The sequence below is a fragment of the Alligator mississippiensis genome, chromosome 4, assembly GCF_030867095.1.
Source record: "Alligator mississippiensis isolate rAllMis1 chromosome 4, rAllMis1, whole genome shotgun sequence".
Taxonomy (NCBI): Eukaryota; Metazoa; Chordata; order Crocodylia; family Alligatoridae; genus Alligator; species Alligator mississippiensis.
The window spans coordinates 125380884-125402617 of NC_081827.1; the positions used below are offsets into that span (position 1 = coordinate 125380884).

General features: G+C 41.8%; 1 protein-coding gene across 17 annotated transcripts in view; it reads left to right on the top strand.

The window, feature by feature from the left end:
• Positions 1-21734, top strand: part of SOX5 (SRY-box transcription factor 5) — a 947053-nt gene that overhangs the window by 520150 nt on the left and 405169 nt on the right. The window contains exon 1 of one of the 17 annotated variants that reach the window (XM_019489491.2): positions 21062-21630. The exons of the other annotated variants lie outside the window; for them this stretch is intronic. Coding sequence (XP_019345036.1) covers positions 21539-21630 — 92 coding nt within the window. The 5' untranslated portion in view covers positions 21062-21538. Of the gene's footprint in view, positions 1-21061; positions 21631-21734 lie in introns of those variants that run through there. 17 annotated transcript variants of the gene reach the window in all.

Consider the following 21734-nt stretch of genomic DNA (forward strand, 5'->3'; position numbering starts at 1 on the left):
CTTATGCGCATGCAGGGAGCTTGCTCTGATGAACTGAAAATCCAGCATATCAGAGCAGACTCAATTAATTGAGTCTGCTGATACATGTAAATTAATGCGTTTTGGCAGCCTCACACATCCCATGCATCAGTGGCGTGGTGTGCCTCTGCACTGAGAAAATGGCAGCAGTGCATTTTGAACTAAAATACGTTCGATGTGATTTAGTTCAAAGAGCATTGCCATCATTTTCTCAGTGCAGAGGCATGTTGTACCACTGATACATGAGCTCCCAATGCATGGCTCGCTAATTAAAAGCACCCAGCACCACATCAGGAATACATGTAAAAATGCCCAGAGGTACTAGATTTAATGTGCATTACCTAAAGCGCATTAATGAACATGTAGACATGCCCTCTATGCAACTTATTTAGCTAGTCTATAAAGCTGCATATCTGCCCTGCTGTTTCTATTTGGTTCTTGGTGCCCATTGTGGGTTATAGATGCCTAAGGTGGATGTATTTATACTATAAACTGGACTAACATCAATATGAAGGTACAATATAAAGCCTTTTTTACTTTGCACATCACAGACTTTTTAATGTGGTTTCATTTGCAGAACTAGGTTCAACCTCAGTTACCTGCATAAATCCATGGAAGACAGAGAAGAAAATGAAGTTGCACAGCTGTTGCAAGGGCAAAATATGAGAGCCTAGGTGTTGATTCATGAGCTGCAACATAAACAGTTTAACTTTATGAACCTAGTTTGAATTTTTGGTACTGGCAATTTGAAAAGGACATTTTTATCTGTCAGCCTACTAAGCCCCATACTGAGTGATCAAGACACTATAAATTTGGGATTGCGTAAAACCATTTTCAGAGGTTACTTTTCAGAATAGAAATTCCCTTTAACAATGAATTATCTATATTTAACCTAAATTAAAGGAGCTCTTACTAAAAATAAGCCAGGCAGAATAAAATAAGATTCAGTTTATGCTTTTATCCACCCTTTGAATAGAACTGTTTCAGAACTGGTGTAGCCTCTAAAAGTCAGGTTTCGAGAGATCTTTAGTTTATTTTGGAAACTCTTTCAAAAGAGGTTCATATAAGGAAGAAAAATATTGGAACATGCATCCAAACTGATGTTTCCCCCATTTTGTTCATTTTATTCACAATACTGGATATTTTGCATCCTTTTAAAACATAATCTCCAACTAACCTAATCCAAATACCACACCAACCACTGTACCAAGTACAATGGCCCCTAGTGTTAGTCTGATCTCTTTAGGACAGTCATAAATCCAGAAGAATAGAAACAAAGTATGAGAAAACACTGAGTTTTCCTCAAGTGAATGTTCACTGCACTTCCTGGTCATCCAGTAAGTAGTATTCCATCCTTTCCACCATCTCTGCCTTCATAGTAACAACAGATTTATGAGAGGACTCCAGGGAAAGTCACAGAATATAGCCCCATTGAGATCCACCTCATCTTCTGCCCTTGCCTCTTAGTTTCCACAAATCCTTGCCTTCTTTTCAAAGAAATCAATAATTTTAGCAGTATTTCAAGCAAAATAAAGTCTTTAGAAGAGAAAAACTTGGAAATCCAGACAACTGTTTCAACAAAGGAAGATTTCTTATCCTTTGTCAGCTTTCTCAGATATTCTGACCATTCAGAGTGACATGCATTGTAGTACTTTTTATTTTGAAAGTGCTGTAAAATGTTACCTAGTTGCTTTCCCTTGAGAGTCACACAAAAAAGGTGTTAGCCTTGTGTAACATTTGGAAAACTGAGGTAGAAAACTATTAAGTGATTTGCACAAAGGCTTCTCAGCAGCAAGGCCAAAACTAGAGTTGAAACTGAGAGGATCTTAGCTCACAGTGTCTTGCTCAAACCACTAGACAACAGTGGGTGCATCTACATATACATTAATGAGTAGTAGTTACTGCACATTTAGTTTAGTACTTGCTTAATGCAGTACTAAGTAAATGCACAGTAACTAGTTACTGTGTAGTAGCACTGGCAAACAGTTTATTTTGTGATGTTTACTGGTCAGTAGCCTAATAACACTGTACAATAGTGTATTAGTACCGGTTTTGATCAGCATGTTACTGTACAGCTTTCTTAGGCTCCTGCACAGTGTCTTATGTAAACGTGCCCATTGTCTGTCATCAGTGAGGAACTCTAATTTTAGCTTTAATGTTCTGTCTGTTGTGTAAGTAAAATCACAAAAGGGTTAACTTTAAGCGCAACTTTTCTCAGAAACTGCTAGGCAAAGAGCCTTGTTTTTAGAGCATATGCAGCGGGGAGAGTATTCTGATGTTAAAATAATACGTAGCTCATGCACAGTCCTCCTGTCTTACGTTTGCCTGGTTGTGTATAGTGTTTTATTCTACTGAGAGAATTGTGAGAGAAGCATTGAATATTTCTGGTGTACTTTTATCCATCAACCTTGTATAATTTGACATTAAGGCTTAATAAAATTGGCACTCAGAAAATATGAATGACTTGAAGGAGGTATCTGAATTTTTGGAAATAATGATCCTCAAAACCCCTGCTCAGCTGGTTCCTAATTATAAATGTACCTAAATTCTGTAGGTTTTGACATTTCTGCAGGCATGGGAAGTACTGCTGTTGCTCTCGCCAAGAAGTGCCTCAGTCGTGACAGGATTCAGTGCCTGTCTCACTCCTGGGTCCCTTCAGGATCCATAAGCTGGATGTTTTTCAGCGTGTCTCCTTAAGGAAATCGTTCTAGCAGATCTTCTAAGACCATGCCCACAGTATCAGTGCTGCACAAAATGTAGTGGCAGCCACTACTTTGCTTTGTACACTAGCACAGGAGTTAAAGTATTTGCCTGTGATGTAACTTCAGTCCATCCTCTGCCTGACATGAGTCAAACTAGCATCTCCTGCTGTTTCAGGTAGTGTCTCAAACATCAGACTGCAGCCTGTTATTGAGGACGGGGCACTCTCTCTATCCCTCCTATTCAAGTAGCTCCACTTTTCAGTAAAGATTTAAAAGCTCATTGGGCCAGGATGAAAAAGAATAACTCCCTAAGCTTATGATTAGGGTACTCACCTGAGAGTTGGTGAAGTAAAAAACAGTTGAAGCAGGGGCTTGGAACCCATCGTTCTTGCCTCTTACGTGAGTCCCTAAACGCTGAGTTAGGCCTCCTCTACACATTACATTTATATTATGATTAACATGTTAATTGCATCATAAATGGCAAGGGTACTACACATGCACCCATAAAATGATAAAATAGCCATAAAAGTGTTCATATAAGTAGAGAGGCAAGGATTTCTTAGGGTGATATCTCTTATTGGACCAACTATGTAGTTGGAATAAAGTTAGACCAGTTTTTGAATACAAAACATTATTTATCATGGCTAGTTTGTGTGTCACCTTAAATTAGATGTATAGCAGGTTGAGGCCAGGGCCAACAATCAGCTGATTGTCAGCTCCAGCCGGAGACTGCACCAAGCCTGGTTTAAGACCCCAGTGCAATCTATGGCTGGAGCTGACAGTCAGTTGATTGTTGGCCCCATCTCTGGACCTGCACATGCAGCTTTCAGCTTGGTAGCACAGTGGGAGCCTGGGATGATGATCATGTTAGGGCACCCTCCTGAGAAATGGGACATGATTTTGAGTTCCCTCAGATAGATGAAGAAATTGACCCCAGGCTTCCTGAGTTTTTTAACTGCTGAATGATTGGATAATTGGATGAGTCATATAACCACTTCCTTCTCTGTTTCCTGCGTTTAAAAAGAAAAAAGTAGTCCCTGCTTTGTTTTGCGAAAAAAAGGGCTTAGCTGTCTACCTTCAGGAGAGAGTTCCAGGCTACGTATCCCAGTCGGTGTCTTTTTGGTATTGTACCTTGACAGCTATGCAGCTGAGCTAAATAATCTTTCCTCCTTATTTTTTTTTCAGTAACACAGTTCCATCCTCTCTCTTTTGGCCTGTATCACATCTATTTAAAGACCAACATTTTGCAAGTAATATCCCTCAATGTCTAATTCATTGTTATGGACCCACCTAGTGACGACTTTATGGATTATTTTCTTCATGTATATATACACACACACAATTCACTCATATCTTTGATTTTTGTTTGGCTTTTATTATTAGTGGTAGTATTAATAGTAGTAGTAGTGCTGCTGTTGTCGTTAATATTGTTTTTATATTTCAGTGCTTGAAACTCATCAATAGCCAAATTGAGTATTTTCGTGAATTATTTTTTCATCAAGTATTTAATTGCAAAAAGCAATGCCAATCTTAAACAGTTCCCTGGAATTAAGTAGAAGTACTATACATATAGTAAAGTCACATTAAGGAAAAGCATCTTCTTATAAGCTACATATAGTATGACTATCATTTGGATATAAAAAAAATAAAGTAATCAGTAAAAAATAATGAAAAGGGATGGTGGGGAGGGGGGGAAGAAAATCATTAACTCTCTATCAAATCTCTAAGGATGTCTTTTATATTTCCCTATATTAGATATTCTACATTCTGTAAACCACCTGAAAATAATATGTGGCTGCAGAAAAACCACCAAGAAGTTGTGACTAACTGACCAATGCTTTTAATCAACATTTCATTTTCATTTAGAATGCAGTAACTATGTTATTTATGCTACTTCTGATATGGATCCTCTTCCATATCAATATTGACCTAGTAAGCACTTTACTTGAAAGCCTTTCCTGCCTATTATTCCATATTTTTGATATACAAATAGTCTCCTGCTTTCTCATGCATCCTTAGCTTTGCTGTATTAGGATATGTACAGGTGTTACATTTAGATCAACTTTGTCAATGTTAGATTGATGCCCAATTGTATGGGCGTACAGAGGGCTTAAATCACCCCAAAAATGGCATGCTTGATCCAAGTTAATTAATCTGAATAGGTGCACTAACTTAAACCGAATCAGGCTAACCAGATCTAAGAAAAAGTTAACTCAATCCCTGGGACATGTACACGTTCACAGCACAGCCCCAAGGCTGGGAAAACTCAACCATTTGCCTCATCCCCAGGGCTGCAGTATTTCCACCCCCCTTGCCCCTGACTGAGCTATTTTTAGCCTCCCAAACCTCTTCTCATCTGGGCACCCTCCCCCCGACCTGATAGCCCCCCTGATACTGCCAAGCCCTCCAGTGGACCCTACCCTGATCCTGACTGCTGCTCCTGCCACCCTGAGTTACTTACACCAGGCTCCCTGCATGGCTCCCAAGGAGCTGTGAATGGCTGCATATACTGCTCCTGCCAGTGGTGACCTCGTGAACACACCTGCTCCCAGTGTAGGTGGTTTAATGCCTTCTAGACCTACACTGGGTATGGCAAACACTTGTTCTCACCCTTAGTAACTGCCTATTACATCATGATGCCATGAGATATAGGTTTGATGCACATTAAAATACAGTACTCAGCATTATGTTAGATGTATTAGAGGAGTTCAGATAACCACAAGGCCATAAAAAAGAGGATAATGGGTCAGACCACAGGTCCATCTAACTCAGTATCCTGTATCTCAGAGTGGCAGAGAGTGAATACTGAAGCAAAGAGTATTTATATAGGGCCTAACCAGAATGTTCTGTCCCCTACCTCTCTTTCCTTCCAGGTTCCAGAATTTAGAGGGCTAGGAAGCCCTAATTTGTAGACTGAGCCCCTAAAGATTGTATTTAATCCCCACTGATAGACCTATCCTACATGAATGTATCCAGTCCTCTTTGGAATCTGGTTAAATTATCAAGATTTACAACAGTGCTTCCCAGTCGTTTCCACAGCATGACCCCATTTCCTCAGCATGGCCCCTCACTCCCAACCCACAGCTCCCTCCTTGCCAGGTACCCCTCACTCCCCACCCACAGCCCCTCCCCCCTGCCCTGCTGGAGGGGGGCCTCAGCTGCTATAGCTATGGGACCAGGGCCAGGTCCCATAGCCCCCTGCTTGCTCCAGCAGTGCCTGACCCCCAGGGAGGTGGTGGCTGCTGCAGCTGGAGCAGAGAACAGAGCCTGGCTCCCTGCCCCACCAACTCCCTGCAGGCAGCACAGCTGAAGTGGTGTCCATGGGTCAGGGAGGATGCAGCCTGCCCACTGCAGGCTTTGGGCTCCCTGCTATGCTTCCTTTCCCCTGGTGGCCTCTGTGGCCCAGTGGGTGGGATCAGGCACAGGAGGACAGGAAGGCTTGGTGCTGCTGTTGGGAACCCCACCCTGGCCATGCTGCCATGGCAAGATGCCCCCTGACCAGCCAGCAGCAGCAGCATTGGTGGTGCAGAGTTGTTCCCCCACTACTGCTGGGTGGGCAGGGGGTTCTTTGCCTTGGTAACATGGCTGGCGTGGGGCTTTTGGCAGTGGCATCAGGCTTCCCTGACCCACTGTGGAAGCCCCAGGTGGAGGGCAGCAGGGCAGGAAGCCCTGAGCCCACATCCACCTCTGCCCTTTGCACAAATCTGAGGGGGTACGTACCTCCACTATCTCTTCTTACCCAGGAGTGCATGTAGTGGTGGAGAGCCCTGCCTGCCTGCCATCCCCCAGGTGAGCCACCTGTAGCTCCAACCTCTCCTCCAGCCAGGCCCCACATTTTTGCCCAGCTCCAGTCCCAAGCCCCATGCACTGTCCTGGCTGGGCAGCAACCCCAGCTCCAGCTCTGCTCCACTCCCTCCCTCCCTCCATCACCATGGCAGGCCTCAATCTGCCCTCCCCCCCATAGACTTACCTGGAGGGAGCTGTGAGAGCTGCTCTCCACCCTGCAGGTTGCCCCATGAATGTGGGCATGGGCACATGCACATGGCACATCCTGCCTGATTGTCTTCCTCTTGCTCCTTCCATCCCCAAGCAGCCCCTTGCAGGCCAGAACTTTGCTAGCCTGCAAGGGAAATCCACCCTTTCCCACTTTTTTCTCCTTTAAAGGAGAAAATCTGTGATTGTCTTTGTGAACCTATTTTTTATCATTGCGATCCCAAATGGGATCATTACCTCAAGGTTGGGAACCACTGCTTTACAACATCTTGTGGCAATGAGTTCCACAAATTAATTATGTGCTGTGTGAAAAAAGAACTGTAGTTTATCTAAAACATTTTCCTAATAATTTCATAGTATGGCCCTGTAGTTTTAATACTGTAAGCAATTGTAAATAGTAAATCCCTATTTACTTTTACCATGCCAGTCATTTTTTTTATAAATCTTTGTCATATCACTTCTGTTCTCTTTTCTCTGAGCTGAAGACTTCCAGCTGATTTGGTCTTTTCTCCTACAGAAACTTCTCCATACTTCTGATCATCCTTTTTGTCCTTCTCTGTACCTTTTTTAGTTCTCCTATGCTTTTAGAATGGGGGATGAGGAACAACAATGCATGCAGTCTTCAATGTGTGGGTATATCATGGATTTAAAGGGTGGTATAAGGTTTTGTTTTCCATTTCCTTCTTAATAATCTGGTTTTCATCTAAAATTCAAACCACATAAAAACAAACATTTTGTGGTCTTAAAAATGGGAATAAAGGGTCACTAAACATAAGAAAAAAGGCCTTCATTTTTGGACTGGCTAGGTTTATATGTGAAAGTACCAGATTGCAGCAGTATAGGGTGTTTGCATGTATTTTCCACATATAAAAATAGCACAGGCTTTTACAGTAATCATTGAAAATTCTGCAATATCACTCATGTAAACTGAAATGATTTGGACCATTACTGATGAATATTATATTGCTTCCTTATGGGCTAGCTCAACCAGCAGCAGACTTTCAAAACTCTTGTTTCATAACTTAATTTCACAGAACCTCAAGACCAAGTGTCTGATACTGTAAGTTGTGCAGCACTGTCTACAGCAGGGAACTGATGATTCAATGCTGATTTGGAGAATCAGTGATTTGGACACAGACACAGCTTTAAATGCTTTTTCTACATACCTTGAGTTACCAGCCACGGCTAGTGAATGCTGCGATGCTGGGGTTCATAGAGTGTCCCACAGGAGTGTGGGGGGGGGGGGCCCTCCATGTGCTTGGCAGCGAACCTAGAAGTGGACTGAAAGTGAATCGACCACAGGGGGATCCCGGGTGCCCCCCTACCAGAGCCAGGAGGCACCAGTTGCCAAGCCAGAGGGGCGCCGAGGGGCTCCCCAGTGTGGTCCCCGGCAGACTTAGAAGTGGACTGGAAGTGCTTCTGGTCCACTTCCAGGTCTACTGCTGAGTGCACTGGGGAGCCCCCCACACTCCTGTGGGACACTTCATGTGCCCCAGCATCTCAGCATTCACGAGCTGCCTGCTACCTTGAGGTATGTAGGAAAAACATTTAAAGCTGTGTCTATGTGCAAATCTCAAAATCTTTCTGAATTGATTCGGAGGGTTCTAATTCGATTCAGAGAGATTAAACGGTCCTCTGATTCAATTTGGATTCAGAGAGATTTGGCTACCAAATCCAGACTCAGGCAAGCCCCAGTTTACAGACTTCACAGACTCAGGCAAGCCCCAGTTTAATAGACTGGAGGGACAAAATTAAGCTATAGCATAAGCTTATTGTCTTCAGAGGGCTTACATGTGGGATGTACTTGTCTCCAAATTGTTTGAAAACTAGGCTTATATGGTCCAATACAAATCATTAGAGGAGGAAACAAGCTATTGGTTAGAATTATATGAATTTAAACTCCAGTATCTCATGAATAGAAACACATAAGAGACCTATATAATCTAATAGCATGATTTTCAGAGAATCAGTTGGTCTGCTTGAATCCCAAGAAGTAAATTCAGCTATTTATAAATGGGTTGTATGTACTCAAGTTTCATAAACTGTTTTCTTATCTCTCTGTGTTGGAAGACAGTCTAGAGAATGAAAATTAGCAGTAAAGAGAGCAATTAAGGAGGATAAGGACACTGCATAGAAGCTAGATGTTTTCTTTCCCACAGCAGATTTGGTGGTGCTATACCTATTCATTTCAGGTAATAAAAATGTTTTTCTCTCAAAGGATGAGGTATCAGAAAAAGAGATGCTAAAACAAGTTGATAAACTGAAGAGCAGCTAGTCTCTAAGGACAGATGGTACACACTAAAAATGTGCTATAGGAAATTAAAGGTGAACTTGCTTGAGCTGCTTACATAAATATGCAGTTCTTTATTTAATACAGTGGTCTCCAACCTTTTTAAATAGGTGATCACCTTTGGCATTTAAAAGCAACCCAAGATCTACCATCTGGTGCCCCCCCCCTCCCCGAGTAGGTAAGTCTGTGGGGAGGGAAGGGGGGGCGCAGATCGAGGCAGAGAGAGAAAAAAATTATTTGGGGATGCACTTCCCCTGCAGGTAAGTCCTACTCAACTTACCCCTGCTCCTGCCTCTGTGGCATTGTACCTCACTGCAGGGGCTACAATCTAGCCCCTGTCCCTTCCCTTCCCTTCCCTTCCCCATGGACTGACCTGCTGGGCTTTGGCGTGTGTGTGCATGCACGCAGGCTCTCAGCTCCCCACCCCAGCCTTGGATAGTCTCCAAGAGGCTCTGAGAACTACCAGTGGAGATCCACTGGTTGGTGATCACTGATTTAATATCAGCTACCTAGCTGTAGGATCAAAGAGAAGCAAATTTTATTATGGTCTTTAAAAAGCCAGTAGGTTGATCTTGGGAAATAGACCAGCAAACTACAGTACCAGGTAAATTGGATAAAAAAAGATCAAAATAAAATTAAAATATGTGTATGTAAATATGATACTATTGGTAGTAAAGAAAATGTATGACTATTTATAATTCTTTGAGCATGTTGACAAAATAGTAAAGGAGAATAATTAAACATAATTTATTTGGCCTGGGAGGTGGGGGGGGAACATTTAACAAAGACTTTTGCAACAGGGTAGTAAGAAAAAAGCAGTAGAATGTAAGGTCAAATATTTTTAAGGATTAAAAACTGCAAATAGAGTAGAAAAAAATAAGAAAATGGTTGGTTTTTAATAGGAAAACATATTAAGACGGGGTACCCTGAAGTTCTGTGTGGCAGGTATTTAACGTGTAGGTAAGTGAACTAAAAATGGAGGTAAAAAGTGACATAACAAAATTAACAGTGGAGACAAAATTATTTAGGTCACTCTGACTAAGGAACTTCAGAAGACCTAACGAAGTAGGAGAGTGGGAAATTCAAAAGAAATGAAATCCACTCTGGATATTGGAGTGCACATTATATGCAAGAAATACAATAAGAGCATGTTCTGCTGTTTACTACATGAAACCAAATGTAAAATTTGTAAAATTTGCAGTGATCCACAGGGAGCAGAACAAGGAGCAGGCTCCAATCCCTAGCTACTACTACTCAGTTCCTTCTACAAAGACAGATTTTTTTTTCTTTACCCTGCCTTTCAAAAACAAGGTATTCTGCGGTATGTTGTAGGCAAGAAAATATGGTATAAACACTGAGTGAAAAAAAACCTTGGTTTCCTTGTCACAAAACAGCTGTAGCGGTGAAAAACAAATGCAGTGTTGATTTGTTAAAAGAGGTCATGCTGCCTCTAAAATGTATGTAGCAGAAATAGGAGGTCAAAAGCAGAGTGTGTCAATTATTAGAGGCATGGAGAGACTTCAACATGAAGAAAGAGCCAAGAGACTGAAATTGTTTGGTGAAGATGAATAATATTGTATTTTCTTTTTCTTCATACCACATATCCTCAAGGAAGGCATTCACCTTGTTGTTAGAAGACAGAATGTAGAAAAAAAAAAAAGACTTCTTCAGAATCATGGCTTGGCTTTTCCATGGAGAAGCGGTGACCTTTTTTAATAGGTCTGAAGTCACGTAGCTGCTGTCAAGAACTGTTCAGCAGCATGGTCCAAGTCAATATTGGCTAGATCATCCTTCCATATTAGGAACCCACACAGAAGTGTGTGGAGGGCTACAAAAATCCTTATTTTTCCAAATGGATTACAAAGGCTAGGAGAACCCTTTGCCACTTTGATGGTATTTGTTGGAAAATGAATGTCATTTGTGGCATCCTCATTTATGAAAACTTTAATAGATATTAAACTGGTTTCTTGTTAGGGAAGAGATGTGGCCTAGGGAAGATGGTTTATAGGCTTGATCAAATGGAGCTAGGTGCTTAAATTTCCTTAAACACATGCTATTGTTCCTTTAAAAGAATATGAGCATCTCTGAGTCTTAGTGCCATTCTTCTGTATACTGCCTGTGAATTTTAACATACAGAGAATGCATTTCTTTATTTTATTTATTGGCTAGGGGTCATTAAAAATGCTCTTGGTAAATTATGGACAGCATATTCTGTGAATCAAAATATTTAGGTAGCTTGTGAGGTTCAGTCCTTGGCATCGTGTCACTAATTACTTTTACACGACCTGAAATAATAACAAAAGGAAAATGCATCAACAAAGAAAGAAAGGAGAGAGAAATCTAACTTTAAACAAAATCAGAAATAGAAAGTGTCTTTTCCTTATAGGAAAAAGTAGGTGACTGAATGCTCAGTCTGGATTAAGTACAAACCTCTATGGCAAGAGATAGTCAAATGCTTTTGCCTTAGATCCAGTAAAAGGTAGGAAAAGTATTACATTATTTCTCTCAGATGAACATTCCTTAGAAATTATCATGTGTTTCAGTCTCAGTGGGCTATGAATAGGTATCTCAATCCTGGCAATGATTTCTGTCGGCCATGCTTTAACACATCCTTCTTGATTCACCTGTGTTCTTACGTACTTTAAATCCACCCTCAAAGCCCTATGGTGTGACCATCATCCTTCAGGCTAAGAGGTGATAAGATTAAACTGTGACAGGAGACAGTCAGCCTTGCTTCTGTATTGGCAGAAGAGAGGCCTCAGGTATTCTGAGCCTTATTTGCCATTTTCCTGTAGTTGGAATAATAGTATTTTAAATCCACTTTCCACAAGATATGACACAGTTCCTCCTGAGGACCTCAGCATACTACCTCAGCAGTGTTCTGAATCTGTATGTAATGGGAAGTAAACCAACACAAAATAAATGAAAACTATAAGCTACCAGTTGGTGGTGATATAAGGTGTTGATTAGATCTATGAAAAGAATGGGTAGAAATCCCCGTTCAGAAGAGCCTTAGATTTTTGAAAACCTCTCTCTTTCTGTATTTGGCTACTGTTAAACATGCAGAAGATCAAACCTTAATGCCATCATTCCAAGGGAAGTTTTACTGTTGACTTCAGCAAACCCAGGATTAGCCATTTGGTTTGCTTGTATGCAATACTAAAATATTACCTAGAAGAATCCAGCAATGTAATTAAAAAAAAAAGATGGGTGATCTGCTTACATTATACATTATGCTTTTGTAATTATATAAAGGAAACAATATTTTACCTAGCTATTGATGGCTTCTTTTAATGATCAAAGTGCAAAATAGGAAAATATTTAATGCCTCTCATTTTATTGACATATGTTAAATGCCCATAATTCACTTTTGTAGTATTGCTTAGTTTACCTTTGTCTTCCCAGTGAAATATGTAGCATGTAACATGTCAGTAAAGAATTGGTTGTATTGCTTATTTTCATCATACGCACCAAACTGTGCATATAATATGCTGGACATACAATTAATTTTTGTGTGGCATAGTGGGGAGAGAATATATTCACTAAACAATTTGTTTCTTAATTCACATGTTTACACTACTAAGGACACCAATATATGAAGTACGATATTAATGTATACAGTTTATAAAAACATGCTCTTTAGCTTCTTTGTTTTATTGAAAAAGAAATAGCCTTGATTGTCAATTTAAGAAGTTCTTACAGTGATGCAATAAAATTATACAATATAGTTATGTCTGCATATAGTTATATAGGCAGGATGAAAAGCAATAAAGAATTTAGTAATACATAAACATGTGAGAAAGATGGCTTGAAATCAAGGTCCTGTATTTGGGCATTCAGAATTCTGGTTTTAATACTCAGCTGTGCTGTAGACTTCTTGTATACACTTGACCAAGTCACTTCATTGTTTTACAGTACGGGTGTGCAAAGCGGGCCCTATTTGATTTGGATTTGGCCAGAATCAGGGGCAGTGGTTGATTGGGATCACTGTCCCTGATTCAATTTGGCCGAGTCCGAATCTGAAGATCCGATTGTGATTCAGAGAATCAGCAATTCGGACACAGACACAGCTTTAAATGTTTTTTCTATGTACCTCGGGTTACCAGGCATGGCTTGTGAACGCTGCGATGTTGGGGTGCATGGAGCGTCCTACAGGAGTGGGCGGGGGGGCCCTCCACATGCTTGGCAGCGAACCCAGAAGTGGACTAGAAGTGGATCAGCCACAGGGGGAGTCTGGGTGTGTCCCCAGACCCAGGAGACACCAATTGCCAAACTGGGGGGTTCCCCAGTGCACTCCCCAACAGACCTGGAAGTGGACCGGAAGTGCTTCTGGTCCACTTCCAGGTCTGCTGCCAAGCACACTGGGGAGCCCCCTGCACTCCTGTGGGACACTCCATGTGCCCCAGCATTGCAACATTCATGAGCCACCTGCTACCTAGAAGTATGTAGAAAAAACACTTAAATCCGTGTCTATGTCTGAATCTCTGAATCTTTCTGAACCTCTCCGAATTGATTCGGAGGGTTCCAATTCAATTCAGAGAGCTTAAACAGTCCTCTGATTCGATTTGGATTCGAAGATTTGGCCACTGAATTGGTCTGAATCTCCACTGAATTGAATCAGGGACCAAAGCTTTGCACAGCCTTATTTCACAGGTGTATAACTGGTGCTTTACAGGTATTTACAGGTGCTTCCCTTTGTTTTGTTTTTTTGCTCTCAGTTTATATTGTCTATCTAAATTAGTGATTCTAAATCAGAGTCCCAGCACATGGGGCAGGGCCTTGAGTTCCTTTCAAGAGTGCTGTGGGGTGCTATGCAATGTTACCACTTTTAAGTGTGCAAACATGATTTGCAAGATAAATGCAGAGATTTCAAACAGGAATCCATAGAGTTAAAATTATTCTGATCTATTGGTCTGGGACAGAAGTTCCAGAAACCAGTTTGTCTTCAGTCAGTTAAGTCTGATACTACATTCAACCAGGTTTATCTTAAACCAGTTTTGTCCATTTTGAAACTGGTTTATGTGCACTGAACTTCTGTTACAGGTTTTAACCAGTTTGTGATCACTTTGTTTCATTTTCTGAACCAGTTTATGTATATCTTCTGTCCCTAGCCATTGTGGTCTTTCTGAGTACTTTGCAACAGAAGGTCCTCTTTCATTAAAGGCTTGATTCACTACTGTTTTACATTTTGTGAAGACATTTATGCCACTGCAAGCTATGTGTAAAACATAGTTCTTTTCCAGAAGTACTTTTACATCCAGTTTGTATTGAATTTTCATTAGTGTAAATGAGTGTGCTAGGCAATAATGAATCAGACCATGTATGCTTGTACATTATCTTGGCCTCAATCTTGGTTAGGAAGAAGTGGTCTCTAGCATAACTGTAGACAAGTACTACATAAATTATACAATCTCTTAAATTCAGTGACTTTTGGGGTGGAAAGTGGCAGGCAGCAGATGCACAACTCTGGGACCTGGGAATTTTGATAAAAGGACACCGGAGTAGCTTTCACTATCGCGGCAGGTGACGTGTAATCTTTAATAACTTCTCAAAGGTGTATTGGATAGAATTTAGAGCTGGGTTGCACAGCTGATGAAAAATCATGACTAGAAAGTTTAGCCACCTGTTTTATGACATTCAGTAAATTCTGAATTCTAGTTTTAGGTAAAAATTCAGAGTTCTCCTTTTAAATGTGGTGTCCCTTTTTTCCTTAATCAGAATTTACTGGGTGGTATGCTGCTCTGCAAAAATGTGACGTAATTGTCTGACAAGTGGTGGCTTCCTTTTTGTAACTAGTACCAAATTAGATGGTTTTCTTTGTTTTAAAGGACATTTAAAAAAAAGGAATTTTTAAAGGAAATTGAAAAATTGTAAACAGAATAGTAATTTTAGTCCCACAAACATTCTTCCAATCTCACATTTTGCTCTACTCTATGCAGTATTTGGTTTTGCAGTATTACATGTCATAGCATTTACATATTTTCAAAAAGCATAAATTTATTATATTTCTAAGAGTTAACTTCTCTCGACACACGTACTTAATTCCAATTAATGGTAATGGCAGTTAGGCGTGCACTTTGAAGGGAAAAGTGTATTCCTAAATATATAATTCCAACTGTATTATAGCTAAACATTTCCATTCTCCAAATTAAGCACTCACTATTCACAAGATAGTCTCTGTAGAAAATATGTCAGCCCTCATTATCTTTTCACTCCTCCCAACTTCCTCCCCAAAAAATCTGGATAGAAATGATAAAGATCCGAAGTTAAAACTGTCGTGGTTTAGTGTATGAGCCTAAAAAAGAAAATCTATTTATGCTTCTTATGGTTTTTCATATTCCCTTTGAGAATTTTCCAGTAGATCATTCAGTGGAATATCTTACATTTCCTTGGACTTTGTATGTCTCTATTACACCTAGCAGTAGAAACAACAAAAATGAAAAGCATACTTTTTCAGCAGTTCCTTCATTTACAGTATTGCAGTATCTGCCAGAAACACTGAGCTGAAGTGTTATCATTTGACAATTTTAAGATCATTTTTGTTGAGTTTAAGTTTTTTCTTTCTGTCACTACTCTTGTGTAAAATATGTGAGCAGCATAAATACAACTTATACTCGCAGCTTATGAGTGTTAGGGTTATTATAATTAGAACCATGCAAACAACTGATTTGTTCATTCTGCTCTTTAACTGAAAAATCACAAAAAGTTCAGTTTAGATCTGACTGCATTTAGTATGTTTTGGGGACATTTCCTATTGCAATAGCTCTTTCCTTTCCCTTCCTCCCTGAAAATGTGTTTTGTTCAACATGAAACATTCTGTTTGACCAGAAAAAAATCCATTTTGGTCACTTGTAAGAAAAGCAAAGGAAAAGAAGGTTTAGATTCATAGAATGGCTGGTAAGGGAGCTGCCTACCCTCCTGTTACCCAGTGACTCTGGGCTTAGAGCACTCACCTGGGAGTTAGAAACCCAGGCTCAGTTACCTCATTTGCCTAAGAGAGAATTGGAATCTATATCTTTCCCCTTCTAGGAAACTGCCCTAATTAGCCAAGCTAGAGAATCGTTCTCACTTATTTGCTCTCAATTATTATATAAGTATTTTAGGCAGAGTAGAAAAGTTCCAAGGAGAAGGACTGAGGGAGACCCTTTCCAGAATACTCTACAGTTTGGGCAGCAGTTCTCAACCTTTTTTGTACCAGGACCCATCTATAAACATCAATGGTCAGTCCTGACCCAATAATTAGTTTAAGTAGAAAACAGACCCCTGGCCCTGCTTGTGCCCCTCTCTCCCCATCCACAGCCCCCAACTCCCCAGCCCTGCGGGTGCCCACTCATGATCCCCTACCCCCAGGCCCAAGCCCAAGCCCCCCCACACAGTATGTGGGGCAGGATGTGTGTGTGTGTGTGTGTGTGTGTGTGTGAGATGGGGGATACCTACTGCCCAGTTTTATGAACCCATAAAGGGCATGGGGCTGTAGCAGGCAGGACCCAGTGCAGGAGGGCAGAACGGGTTACAAGATTTGTTGCTGCTGCTGCTACCAGTGGAACCAACTCTCATGTCAGCTGTGCTGGGGGAGGAAGTAAAGCATGGCAGGGGAGGGACTGCTCTCACTTCCTCCCTCCACCAGCTGTCTGTGTTTCAGGCTGTGGCTCTACCCTGCTCCTATAGCCCAGCCACCGCCACCACTCTCCTCAGGCTGCCTGTGCTGCCCTCCACCCCACCTCCCCTCTGGGGTAGAGCCATAGCCTGGAGAAAGTGGCAGTGGTGATTGGGCCATGGTGGCAAGGTAGAGCTGTAGCCTGGCTTATGAGTAGCTGACAGTAGGAGGAGGTGAGGGCAGCACAGCCGCCTCCCTGTCTGCTACTCCTCATACTACTGGCAGCACAGCTGGTACGGGGTGGGAGGGTGGGGGGTCCCGGTGCACAGCAGCAATGACTGTTGCTGACCTGCTCTGCCCTGCCATGCTGGGTCCTGCACACTGGGCCACAGAGGTGGCTCCTGCCAATGCCACTCCAGCCAGGCTGCAGCCCCATGCCCACTGTGGGTGCACAAATTTGGAGCTTCATGTACCCCCTCGTGCCTTCCCAACATGTCACCTATACCCCCCACCCCATAGACTTACCTGCAGGGATCTGCGGGAGCTGCTGTCATGTTGCCTGGCTGCCACATGCATGTGTCCATGTGCACATGCACATGGTGCTTCCTACCTAATTGCCCTCCTCCTGATCCCTCCTCAGCCCCAAGCAGCCCCTTGCAGGCTGGAACTCTGCCAGCCTGCAAGGGAAAACCTATGGTTTCCCACATTTTCCTCCTTTAAAGGAGAACATTTTTAAAGTTTGCTTGGGTCCCTTTTGTATATTCTTGCAATGCACTTTTGGGTTGTGACCCACAGGTTGAGAAACACTGGTCTAGGGGTTAGCACACTTATGAAATAGGTGGGAAACCTTGTTTGAAATCTTTGCCTAGAGTACCCCTCCTCTTGGGACCATTTCACTTTTTACAAAATTCTTTAAAAACCAGAGACAGGGATAAAGTTATAACAACTAAGACTCTCACCTGGGAGATGGCACACCTGGGTTCCCTTTATTTATTGATACAAAGTGATTAAGTAATGATCATTAAGGTATCTTTTTGGGAGGCAGGACATGTGTGTTCATTCCCCTTGGATAGATTTGGGACTCAACTTAGATCTGCCACTTCATAGCTGATGGTTCTAACTTACAGTTTGTCGGACAAAGTGTGCAGGTTTATTTGCCTGGATTTATAAATTGTTTGGAAGGACACCTCTTTTTTGGTGAATTTACTGTTCATGATGGGGGAGGAATCACCTAGTACTACATATGATACATGTATTTTCTTAACTAAACTGGGAAAGGGATTTTGCACTTGATGTACAATTTCTTATTTCTCAATCATTGTTCATCTGTCCTTATTATCCATTCTCCCACTTTCCATTGACATATGTAGTCCTTGTTTCATCTTCTGCATCTCCTAGTGGCTTCTGAGATATGAAGGCTTAAAACTGTGACAGTATGATTTGTAGGAAAGGTGTTTCAGTTAATTTTCAGAGGTTTCACAAATTAATTATTTAGAATTTTTTCTCTCCCTCTTGTGGTTGCAGTTTGGCATATGGTGCTTAACCTGGTTTGACAGGTGGAGGGATGAGAAAATAGCAGTAGTCTTGTTTATGCTCTTTTTGGACCCAGCTCCTTTTCGTTTCACTGAGCCAGAAGGGGGAGCTCAATGGACCAAGGGAAATTAAAGTAATACAGAGCAGAAGCTGAATGAGGCCATGGGGAAGAAGTTCAGCAGAGTGGAGAAATGTATTCCTAGTAAAGGGGAAACTAGAAGGGAAGCTACAAAGGGAGGTAAAGACTAGGTAACATGTACCTGGTAAGTCAGAGGCATTCAAATAAATGGTCTCCAGCTTCATTTACTTTCTCTTTTCCGATTCTCCCAATGACCAGGCCTTTCTCAAGCTTCGGATACCAACTCACTTTTTCCTCCTCTGGCTCTTCGGCTGTTCAGGTCAACACAGCATGAGCAGGTGTGGAAGGAGCTGAGGAGATAAGGAACAGGAAGAGAGGTAGCTGGAGCAACCAAATCTGGTCAAAATTATAGAGCATTCCCTAAATAGCATGAGGTCTCTCTATGGCTGCTTCTGTAGCCACTCCTACTGGCTGAAGTTTCTGATTGGCTCCTCTGTGTAATTTTTCACTCTAGTTACATAGCAGGAGGTGGGAAGATAACACATAGGTCTTATCATCCTCAGAGTTGACTGTTATTATTGTAGGTCCTGGGAGAGGTGCTGAGAAGAATGTGTGGAGAAAATGGCTTGGCCTCCTTTACCCGCACACTTCTTCCATTGCAGCAATCCCTGTTTGGCTGCTTCTGTATCAGCTCTTACCTGTTAACGCCTCTGTAGAATGTTCCCAGTGCCACATGGTGCCAGAGGGAGGGAAGACACTATGTGGGAAGACTCAGGGAAGGAACCAAGTAGGGCCAAAGAGGAAGTCAAGGACCGTATAAAAAGAGACTGCTCAAATTTGGTCTTTTTATTTTTGGTGTAGAACAACCTTTTAACAATTTTAATAAAGCAATAGATTTAAAAGTGGTAAGTCTTGAAATGTATAGGTGGGTAAGAGGAAAAATGTGGGTTTTGTAAATAAAACAGTTGGCTTGGAAGCAGTTTCTTTTAGAGGAAGCACACTTCTCTAATTGTTATTAGGGAAAACAGGAGTTTAGGAGTCATGATTCCTCAGGTTATGAGATACTACCATTGACCATGTGAGCTTGGGTGAATTACTTAAGCTTTCTTTAACCTAGAGGATGGTAGTAACCTGTGTTCATCTGAAGTTAGGCAAAAGGCAGGACAATATGGCACCTTATAGACCATCTTGTTCAGAGAGGCATAAACTTTCATGTAGCCTACTTCATCAGCAAGGTGCATCTGACAAAGTAGATTATAGCCTATGCAAGCTCATGCCTCTCTGAACAAGTTAGTCTATAAAGTACCAGAGGCCATCTGACTTTCTTTACCTTGTTTTTCTTAAGGGCCAACTCAGATACCCCTCCTCAAAGTAGCTCCTGACTCCACGCAGAGACCAGCTGATTTCAACGGGGTTCCCTGTGGAGTAGGGTACTATTCAATACAAGTAAGGGTTTCGGAAGCAGGGTAATTACATGTATTTACTGCAGAGGAGTAATGTGAGACTTAAAGTGGTTTGAGATCTTCAGATGAAAGGCAAGTGTTTGGGGTTATTTTTTTTCATTTGCTGCTGCCCCTCCTTTAATGCTTGTTTCATTGTTATCTGAAAAGGATAAGCTATTAATAACAAACAAGCAAACACCAAAAATCCTTGTACATATTAACTAGATTTGTCAGTTTCTTGTGAAGGAACTACTGTGGAAAATATCATCTGCCAGGGGCTACTGAAGGAAACCAGTTTACCCTGCCCCATAGTGAGGAACTTTTAGATTTACTTCATGCCAGGATCTGTCAGATTCTCTGCGACTCTACTCTGAATCCTACCATATGAGGCATATAGGAGATAATCTTAGTTGAAATGCTCCTCTATACTATAACGAAGGTGCATTGGCAAAGTTAGTGACAGTGTGCCCTGCCCCCCACCACCCAATTAATGGAGTAATGCTCATTCAGAATGATGTGTGTAACTCAAAAAATAGTTTGGCTACTTGTGACTAACACAGCCATCTCATCATCTTGCTGATAAAACCATAATTCTATGCCGCGCTGTATGCTCTGAAATTCTGTGCATGTGTATATACAGTTTTACTTTGGACTTTTAAAGTGTATATGAGTAAGTTTCTAAAAAAGGGTATAGTTTCTAGATTTCAGTTATAATTTTGTTTCCTTTTCTGATTGCCTAAAAAACAATCTGCATGAAAATGTTGAACGTTGTATAGCATGCGTGAACACATTTGTGTACATCTAAAAAAGTAAACTTGCTCTCTGCATGTCGCCAGAGGCGGGTGGGTGAGGGCAATGGACCTCATCAAACTGCATTGGGGTCAAAACCTTGTGGTTTTTAAAGGCCCTTAATGTTGTCCAGCTGCAAGAAAAAAAGGGGGGGGGGGGAAGAGGAAAAAGAACAGGGGCTGGGAGAAAAAGAAAAGTAATAGGGAACTAAGAGGAAAAGCTGGAAGGAATAGAAAATGGAATAGAGGTGTGCATGTCTGTGTGTGCGTCTGAGTATGTAAGAACAAGGAGACTGACTTTTTATTTTTTTTTAAAGTGAGTTCAGTGCCAGCCTGGACATTGGCCGTGCAGTCTATCGAGCCATTGTCTGCTCCATTTCCAGAATAGCCCCTAGTTAATCACTTCGGCTTTGAAGGGAATTTCCTCGTGGAATTCTCTACTGAAAAATCTAATCAACTGACCTGCCCTCTCGACAATAGAAGGCTTCCCCCCCCCCCTTTCCCTTATTGGGGCGGGCTCTGTAATGTAGCCTTTGTGCAGAATGAACCCTCCCAGTAGGAGTGGATAGCTGGTCTCTCTCTCTCCCTCTCTGTCTCTGCGTTTGTATGATGTGGAGAATTCACACTGTCTTCTATGTGTGTGAATGTGTGCGTATGCTTTACTATTTGACCAGATGCTGCATTGCACTGGCCAGTCCCTGTCTCTGCATGTGTGTATGTGTAAGTGTGTGTGTGCGTGCGCCTCTGTCATTTCATGTCAAAGGTCCATTACCTGATTACCTTCCTCGTCTGCCAGATTTTTATCTAGATAATTGGAACTGCTATGGAGGCTGTGTTCTACCAGCCAGCTTAGATTCTCTAAAACCATAGTTTGTCCACCTTGTTATCTGTGGCTGTCTGGGCAAAGGAAATTAAAGAGATCCACAGCTAAGGGAGTCCTTTAACTCGCTCAGAGAAGGGGAGTGGGGTGGGGGGGAGGATTAAAACAACCCCTAGAGGACAGACTTTTTGTTGTGGTGGTGTGTGTGCGTTTGTGTGTGTGCGCGCTGTTTTGGCATGTGGATACCTTTTCCCCTCCACACAGCAGGGCTGTTTGATGGAGTTTGGAGCTGAGGAAACTTTGGTTTTGTTGCCAGGACGGTTTGCAGCACTTTGTGGAAAGCAAGAGCTAACAGTGAGACCGGCAGAGTGAGTGACAAGTTGTTTACAGGTTTCCTTGAAGGGGCCTCTGCTATATTTCAATCTGTCAAAGTTGCTTTTCTTCCCTCAGAACAATGCCTGATTGTTGTGGC